Consider the following 8,591-nt stretch of genomic DNA (forward strand, 5'->3'; position numbering starts at 1 on the left):
ATATATATATATATATATATATATAACTCATATACATATGTGTTTGTATATCTGGCGAGAGATTGTGGGAGGAAGGAAAGAAATGTGAGAGAGCGGAGAGAATCGAATTGTATTTGTATATATGTCATATAATTGTATATACATGTATATTTTGTATCTGTATATGTATAAAAGAGGACAAGTGACGTAATTAAAGTTAAAATGATGTTGTGAGCCGAATTGATTCAAGCTATAACTATATTAGCTAGTATATGTTTGTTTTTCCGCGTAATTTTTCCTAATTAGATGTTAAAATTTAAGATACATATTAATTGATAACTTGCTAAAAATGGTAATTATATTGGTCTATTATAACATATTAACATGTTAAATTATATTGACATTAGCGTATATAAAAACTAAATCAATCCCCTTTTTTAGTTCTATGTTTTTATCTTCTTTTGACTTTGTAGAAATATTAGGAGTAGTTGGTATATGTTGAAGCATTAGTGGCCCCCTGCCCTGGTGTTGGAATGGTCCTTTGAAATACTTAAAAGTTACACAAAATCAATTTCATCTTGCCACGTTCTAGTAGACCCAATGTTCCATTCTCTTACTTTACTAACAAACATGTTGCCCACGCTTCCTTATTTCCACAATGTTACATAAAATCTGTGTCCAATTCAGTATCTCTGCCAGAACTGAGTTTGAAAAAAAGAATATCAAAGATGAGGATGTCCAAGAAGAATTGGTTTGGTAGTATCAGAAAGAAACTATTCAGATCATCTCCTCCACATAAAAATATCATTCTTCTTCATAACAACACAATTACCAATAGGACCAGCAGCGCCAATGGACGCTCATCTACAAAGAAAAATAATGTGCACACCTATTTTGTGTCTAAAGAGGATATGGCTGCTATTACTATCCAATCTCATTTTAGGGGTCATCTTGTAAGTTTTACTCAATTACCATATTCTTCTTTAATTTCACATTACTTACTGAGAAAATGCATGGTGGGAAACATATTATCACTTACTTTTCCACGTGAAACAATAATTACAGTACTATTTTTCTTTCATATCGATTTAATTAAAATATCTGTGGGAATAAACATTGAACATTTCTCAATGAGAAATTTCCATGGGGAAAAAGTAAAACTTTTTAGTAGTGAACATTTATTAATACATGTGCTGTTTGATTCAATATTTTAGGCGAGACGGGCGTTTAAGGCACTGAAGAGCCTTGTGAGGCTTCAAGCAGTGGTAAGAGGGGCATGTGTGAGAAGACAAGCAAGGATAGCTCTGCATTGCATGCACGCCCTTGCACGGTTACAAGTTACTGTCCGAGCTAGGCAACTCCTCAGCAAGTGCAATGACAGTTGATAAAAGAATCTTTTTTTAGGTGATCTGATAGTGTGTAAAAAAAAAAAATTTACACCGTTAAAGTACGTATAGAATTTAAATTCTTGACCAATTTTCAACGTCTAATTCTTGTGCTTCTTGTTTAGAACTGGTATTGCAACTAACAAATTTAAAATAAGTGTAAATCGTGTTGTTTCCGCAGTTGCATTAGCATATGGTGTTTTCTTTTAGATTTATATATAGATCTTATAGGTATGCTTTGTGTAAGCTTTTGAAGAATATGTCGATTATCTGAAAGATATGAATGTTCTTCTAAAGTACATCTATATACTATGTGCGCATGTGGTTACGTTGTAAGATGATCTAACAGTTAATTCTTTTCCATCTCTTAGTACCAAAAAAGTTATTTGTTTTCATCGTTATTTCTTTTTAAACTATACGCCTCAATTGCAGAGGTATCTATCTATCTATCTATTTATCTCTATACATTGAAAGCTAGTCAAGGGGCAGAAAGAGGTTTACTCATTCATTGTGACAATCGTTATATTTTATAGACATCTTGGTTTACTTCAAGAGCATCAATTTGGGAAGCAATGATCTGGTGGCTAGAACCAGATAAAGAGGATGAAAATTCTCAATAAGGAAGGGTTAGGAATTAGAACTTGCGCAAAATCACAGTTATTCTGTAGAGAGTTGCCAAAGCTTTACTCACCAGCTTGCACCCCTGACTAAATTAGGAATAGTAAATGAATGCCAAGCGACATTAGATAAAAACCATGATTTTCAAAAACTAATCAGATCAAGTTTGGATATCAGAGAATCTGTACACCGAGACAAAAGCTGAAGGCCGATCAACCTCCTCTCTTTTAGTAAATTCTCAGTGATTGCCCTTTCTAAGAGACGAGAAAAAGCTACCGATTGATTTGTCCTTGTGTCTGTCCTCTCCATCATCTCCAACCTGTTTTTACAAGCGTACAAAACTAGGTTTTAAGAATGAACAAACTGAAACAAAACCAAGCTTATAAAATACAAATGCCCACCTCCTTAGTTAGTTGCTTCAGAATATCCAAAATCTCCGAGAAATCTGGTCTCTGTGTTGGGTCTTGCTGCCAGCATTTTTCAAGAAGTTCAGCAAGCTTTGGATGAGTGCTCTTAGGAATTGTTGGCCGTAGACCCTGATAACCATGTTAAACCAAATGTGTGAGGTGTTGGTTTAACTGGGGAAGATATCAACAGTACTAATGATGACAGTGGACTTTATACTACCTGTTGCACCACACCTATTGCTGCTTGTAATGGTGTTAAGTATGCATATGGAATCTGCTCCATCACAGAACATGAACATTAGTTGAGGTGTCAAGCAACTAACACGTGAACATAAATACATGCCACACAGAGACTTACTTCTCCAGTCAGAAGTTCCCACAGCACTATACCAAAGCTGAAAACATCAGCCTTGTGGTCATACGGTTTGTGTTCAATCACCTTCAACAAATAAAAACCATTTTAAGTACGAGACTTGCATGCTGCAGGATGTTTAAGCACAAAACTGGGATAGAAATGACGGGGATAATGTAAGAGAATGTTGTAGTATTAAGAGGAAAATAAGTCAAAACCATTTACCAAGAGGTTCATATTTTAATACTTACTATTGCAGAATCAAATGTATCTCCATGGTATACTGTAATTAATACTTAATATTGCAGAATCAAATGTATCTCCATGGTAATACTGTAAAGGAATCATGCAATGCATATTAACAAGTAACCCTGGTAGAAGGTTATCGAAATCTCCTTGTGCATAAAGTATCCAATATGCATCAAGGTGAACACAGAAACACAAGTCACAACTGTATGAAAGTGAAAAGGTGACAACCACACTAAGAGTGTGAAAACAAAATCCAAGTACAAGGATAAAATTGCAAAAGTCAGAGAGAATCACACATATTAAAAGCACCTCGTGCTTAAACCACACAAGATGCTTGAGGTGTATCCCAAAGCACTAGGCCCAAATCAGCTCGAGGGGAACTATTGCAGTTATTTTATTGTGGCAACAAAATCTAAGCACGAGGATAAACGGAAAATTAGTGAGTAATCATGCATATCTGTCGGCAAGAAGATCAAAGAACTTAAAATCATGAATTTCAATTGGATTGAGGATATTGTAGTAAGTTCTGCATAAAATTAAGTTCAGATCTTCTGCACCTCAGGAGCCATCCATCTATACGTTCCAGTTTCTGCTGTCATCACCCCAGTTTGAGTCTGCACTCTAGCAACCCCAAAGTCACCAACCTTAACAACCTGTTAAGGAGAGGACGGATCTTCAAAGTCAGAGTGAACATTCTGTAAACAAATCAAATAACGTGGGAAGTAACTCCGCCCAGCAGCAATTTAGGTGTTGCTGTGTGATTAAGCAAAGTTCATGAATAAATTTCCTTGGAAATGCAAAAACTGGTGATATAGAAATTAACAAGAAACCATGTGCTATTTTGGACTTCACATTTTTCAAAATATGAACCAAACTAAATTGCCACTGATCAAGCTTTAATGCTGTGCTACTATTACTCATAGATTTTCTTTCTATAGAATTCAATGAGTAAGTGGACCGTGCAAATGAACTTTTCCATCAACTTTATTTGTGGCATTTCTTCTAAAGGTTTTAATATTGCAGTCCAATCACAGCTTATGGTTCTTTCTCTTAAAATAGTTTTTAGAGGATATTGTCCATGTTTAGACATTTCAAATAGCCTATTAACAGGGTTCTGATCAATGAAAAACCTTGGACTTCTAAGTCATACAGATCTCAGTGTTTGCATATTAACCTTGAATTGCCTTCATGTTTAATTGCACCCAAATTTTTGCGTGAGAATGTATGTACCAGTTTTAGGATAGCTTAGTCACAGATGAAATGATACACTAGACTCCAAAAATATAATAATCTAGACAAGCTTTTTGAAACAGTTGCAGTACAGCTCAGACTTACTCCATGTTCATCCATCAGAAGATTGGCAGTCTTCAGATCCCGATGAATTATGTTATTTTGGTGCAGATAACTCATTCCCTTAGAAACATCAATTGCAACCTTCAGGAGAGTAGGAAGCTTAAAAGCACCTCTTTGCTTGTGCAAAAAAGTATAGATGCTTCCTCTGGTCATGAACTCTGATCAATAAAATTATCAGATGCACCTTGTCATTAACGTGATGAAGAAGGATAGATGTACACCAAAAAGTTACAAACATAAGCTGCCATTCAAGTGCAGTAGTGTGAGGAGAAAATTCAAAATTTGGAAAATGAATAAAAGCATACCTCTGCATATTAAACACTACGTATCTGCCGGCGAACATTATATAACAGTAATCAACAGAGAACGAACAGTTTCTCCAATTTATTAACCGACTTAGAAGTTCACTTTAAATATATAAAATTTTGAAATATACCTGTCACGATGCACAGGTTGGGAGGTCGTGTGCATGCCCCTATAAATTGAACAACATTTTTGTGCCGAATTTTCCTAAAACATAGCGAGACAAGATCTCAAAACTTGGTGAAAGAAATTTAGAAACAAGAAATAGGACGTTGGACTGATAAACACAAATTTAGTTATAAAATTCAAATTCACATATCCACTAATGTTTAAATTTGTAATTATTCCAATGACTTTAAGTGTGACGGGCAGAACCTAGTCCCTAGCATTATGTATGATCCATCCTTTTCATCCAAATAGCCTAATGCCACTAAAAAGAAAACAAAATAGCTGAGATCCACATATAGAAGAAATACCTAGTGACTCAACAAAGTATAAAGGAAATAGGACATTCAATTTACGCGGCAGGAGTAAAATATCGTAAGAAATTCTCTAGTGGCACAGAACAAATTTTTTCAATAGAGTACGACTCTATCTAGGAGTAAAAAAACAATCCCTCAAATAGACTTTTAACTATGGAAAGATTCTCTAATATACTTGAACAATAGTGAAGTTATGCTGAAAGGGATTCTCAACCATGATAGTACAACAGACACACCTCATGATAAAGACCTCTTGAGAGAACTCTTTTACCATATCCATATTCAAATTTTCAGGCTTGAGAACTTTTATAGCCACTTCCTGGCTACAGTATGTACCTTTATACCTGAAAAAGACACAGTATAAGTCCACCGACTCAACAAACTCATCTGGAAATCAAGATATGGATTGTTGGCTCATACAGATCTCCAAATGACCCAGATGCTACTTTGTTTTCAAATTTCAGCAGGCGGATATCAATTTCCCAGTCATCAGATCCATCAGTAGGTATTTTTACACTATCGGAGCCTGATTCAGATGTTTGACCTGGTTCACTGATTGGAGGCAGGACCTGTGGCTGCTCCTGAAAAACATTACCAGAAGACAAAGCACTGAGACCATCTGTTCAATATGATAATCAAAATCTAGAAGACTATAAAAGAAAAACTTGTTCAAATTTGAACCTACAATTAGTAAGTTCAGTTGGAATTTTGTTTTAGTCAGTTACGAAAGTTTATCCTCCTATGCTTTAGGAGTCCTCAGGGTCGTGTCAAAGGCTTATATGCTAGTAGGAAAAATAGTGAACTGTTAGTACTTTTTATTTCTATTTGACAACATTGATTTAAGATGAGCTTAAATATAAGGTTAGTGATCCATACAACTGATCCCAACTTGACTGGATTGAGGCATAGTTATTGTTTTGATTCCTTCAATCATTTTATAACCAAAATCTCATGCATATTTCACATAACAACCAGGAGAAAGTTGAAGAGATAACGGTGTACAGTTACTGAAAAAGTCAAGCCGGTCATAGAAATCCAAAACAGTAATACTTGGTTAGTTTTGTTTTCTTACAAGCCCATTTAACATAGGTATCCTACCAACCTACGATTTTGTCAGGCATTTGAGCCCAAGTTGTCAAGTAATTATTAAGTTGAGCTTTAAAATTTACTGTGAGGATTCATATTTCTTTTTTCAGATGTAACCTTAGGACCTCTGTTATGCGCTGTGAAGCAGGATGTTAGAGAATATCCGCATGACTTCTAAACCTGCTATGCAATACATATATGAACCATAATGTCAGTTGATGTCAAAACTTACTTGAGCTATAGCTGTGTCTGCAATAACTGAAACTAATTCGGGGAGAGTTAGCAACAGAGCATTTACAGCATTACTGTAGTAGAAATAACAACTCTCTTCAATAAATTTGTCTGGAATATTAATACGATTGTTAAGTATGCTATCTTACTCATGGAAAGCATCAGACTAGCATAAGTGAGCCAGAAATTCATAGAATATCTATTTTGAGTATATTTTTTTTAAAAAAAATCTGATCCTAATAACTAAGTGGACAACATACATTAACTATAAAATGCATAGCACCATTATGAAGAAAATACAGCAAGATCAGCATTTGAAGATAGCCACATAAATCATATTAAGTAGATAATTTTGAGTGCCAGAACTAATATCTACCTTGCTCCTCATAACTTCCTTTTGCACCTCACTCTTAAGCAACTCCGTCTCCTAGTATTTCAAACACAGATGAATAAGTATAAAAGTAAATTACCACAAAAGGGAAAAGAAGAACAACGAGGGGTTGAATTTCCAAACTTCCATTTTAAAAATATACTAGATCCTCAATTCACCAAATAACATCTCAAGGTTTGAACAACCTATTAAGAGAAAATATATCTAGTTGAAAAATATGACTAGAATGAGAAAGTTATCACTTATCAGTACTAAAGCAAAGTTGGTTTAAACATTTGATGGATAAAGAAATCACATCACAGTTCAGAGTTTAGAAGTTTAATGAGTTTGAATAATTGAAAGATGTATAGGAATGAAACGGTGTCAAATATTTCAGGTTGTCCAAAATTGAGGGGAGCAATATATACTGGGACATGAGGACGAAAAAACAGGGCTAAAACTAACACATAATCTACTAGATGATCAAGGAACATAATTTCAAAAACTTAACCTTGTTAACAAGAAATGACAAACTAAAGCTAAGAAATGACTGCTAAACTGCTAGTCAGCCTTCCATTATATCTCAAGAGGAACATTAATACTGTACCTCATACGGCCATCCATCAACCACAAAGACATCCAAGGAGAAACCATCAGTAGTTGAAAAAACATGGGCCTCTTCAATGTTCAGACCAATCTCAGATATTATATTGGTCAACTGGAAATCCAGGATGGACATCAATGCAAGTAAAGAAGATGAGAACAAAGTTAACATGGTAAGATAAATATGTTTGATAGAACTCTGAAAATATGGCAGAATCTGCAGATTAATGAAGTTACATAACTTCCAGGACTGAACAGGCATGAATAATCTAATCAGTGATATAACCTTAAATTGCACTAGACAGAAAGCAAATAAAAGATACAGATTTCGGTCCAGGTATACTATCTCTATATTTTACGGAGACTGTTAGATTTGTAGGTACAACTATTGAGCATTTACATAAAGAATTTCATATATTAACTTTGGAACATAATTGTATCAGAAAAGCAGATAGTCATGAAGACAAATATTCTTCAAAGCTAGGTATTAACTAGGGATGGCAATGGGGTAGTGCAGGCGGGTTGAGCTTAACCCGCAAAATTTTTAATCCGCCCGTCCCGTATTACAACTTCTTTCCATTTTCAACCCGCTCCACCCGGCCCCGCATAATTTTTTTAATATTTTCTTTTTCTAGTTAAATTTGATACTAAAATAAAATTCATAAAAATAAATTATTTTTTCATTAAGTTGTATTAATTTAATAGATAATGACTTAAAATTTTATTTTGTAGACGTCAATTGGAAACATGTAAGAAATCTTATTATTTTTATTAAAACATTTTCATTTATTATTTTGAATATTTTAGTAGCTTTAAAGAAATCATTTTAATAAATCATGCTCTATCACTCTTATAACATATAAAATGTTAAAATTAGGTTTGAACCCATATAAAATCACATATACCCGCATCCCACCCCGCCCAACATTAGCTTTAAAAACCCACTTCAACCCGCCTCGCATCTCTCCCCCCGTGCATAGCCTTAAACCCACCCCACCACGCCCTATTGCCATCCCTAGTATTAACTGACTAACCCCACCCTCCTCTCTTAGGTGCAGAAGTTAATCAAAGAATCAATCTGTGGGTCCATAAAAACAACTTTTCCTTATTATCCTCTGTTTCCCCGTAAGTAGTCTTCTATCACCCTTTTCTTGTTTGGGGGGGGGGGGGGAA

General features: G+C 34.8%; 2 protein-coding genes across 2 annotated transcripts in view; one reads left to right on the plus strand and one right to left on the minus strand.

The window, feature by feature from the left end:
• The first annotated feature begins 615 nt into the window (after positions 1–615).
• On the plus strand, positions 616–1,757 carry LOC107010451 (protein IQ-DOMAIN 1). Its single transcript, XM_015209737.2, has 2 exons — positions 616–932; positions 1,194–1,757. The coding sequence occupies exons 1-2, from the start codon at positions 708–710 to the stop codon at positions 1,362–1,364; spliced, it is 396 nt and encodes a 131-aa protein (XP_015065223.1). The 5' UTR covers positions 616–707; the 3' UTR covers positions 1,365–1,757.
• Positions 1,758–1,974: 217 nt separating this feature from the next.
• Positions 1,975–8,591, minus strand: part of LOC107011222 (serine/threonine-protein kinase STY17-like) — an 11,086-nt gene continuing 4,469 nt past the window's right edge. The window contains exons 6-16 of the mRNA XM_015210635.2: positions 7,423–7,533; positions 6,822–6,872; positions 5,549–5,709; positions 5,365–5,472; positions 4,780–4,853; positions 4,326–4,501; positions 3,548–3,643; positions 2,748–2,828; positions 2,610–2,663; positions 2,384–2,518; positions 1,975–2,301 (exon numbers count right to left, since the gene is read on the minus strand). Of these exons, the coding sequence (XP_015066121.1) occupies positions 2,221–2,301; positions 2,384–2,518; positions 2,610–2,663; positions 2,748–2,828; positions 3,548–3,643; positions 4,326–4,501; positions 4,780–4,853; positions 5,365–5,472; positions 5,549–5,709; positions 6,822–6,872; positions 7,423–7,533 (1,128 nt within the window). The 3' untranslated portion in view covers positions 1,975–2,220. The remainder of the gene's footprint in view (positions 2,302–2,383; positions 2,519–2,609; positions 2,664–2,747; positions 2,829–3,547; positions 3,644–4,325; positions 4,502–4,779; positions 4,854–5,364; positions 5,473–5,548; positions 5,710–6,821; positions 6,873–7,422; positions 7,534–8,591) is intronic.

This window comes from Solanum pennellii, chromosome 2, assembly GCF_001406875.1.
Source record: "Solanum pennellii chromosome 2, SPENNV200".
Lineage (NCBI taxonomy): Eukaryota > Viridiplantae > Streptophyta > Magnoliopsida > Solanales > Solanaceae > Solanum > Solanum pennellii.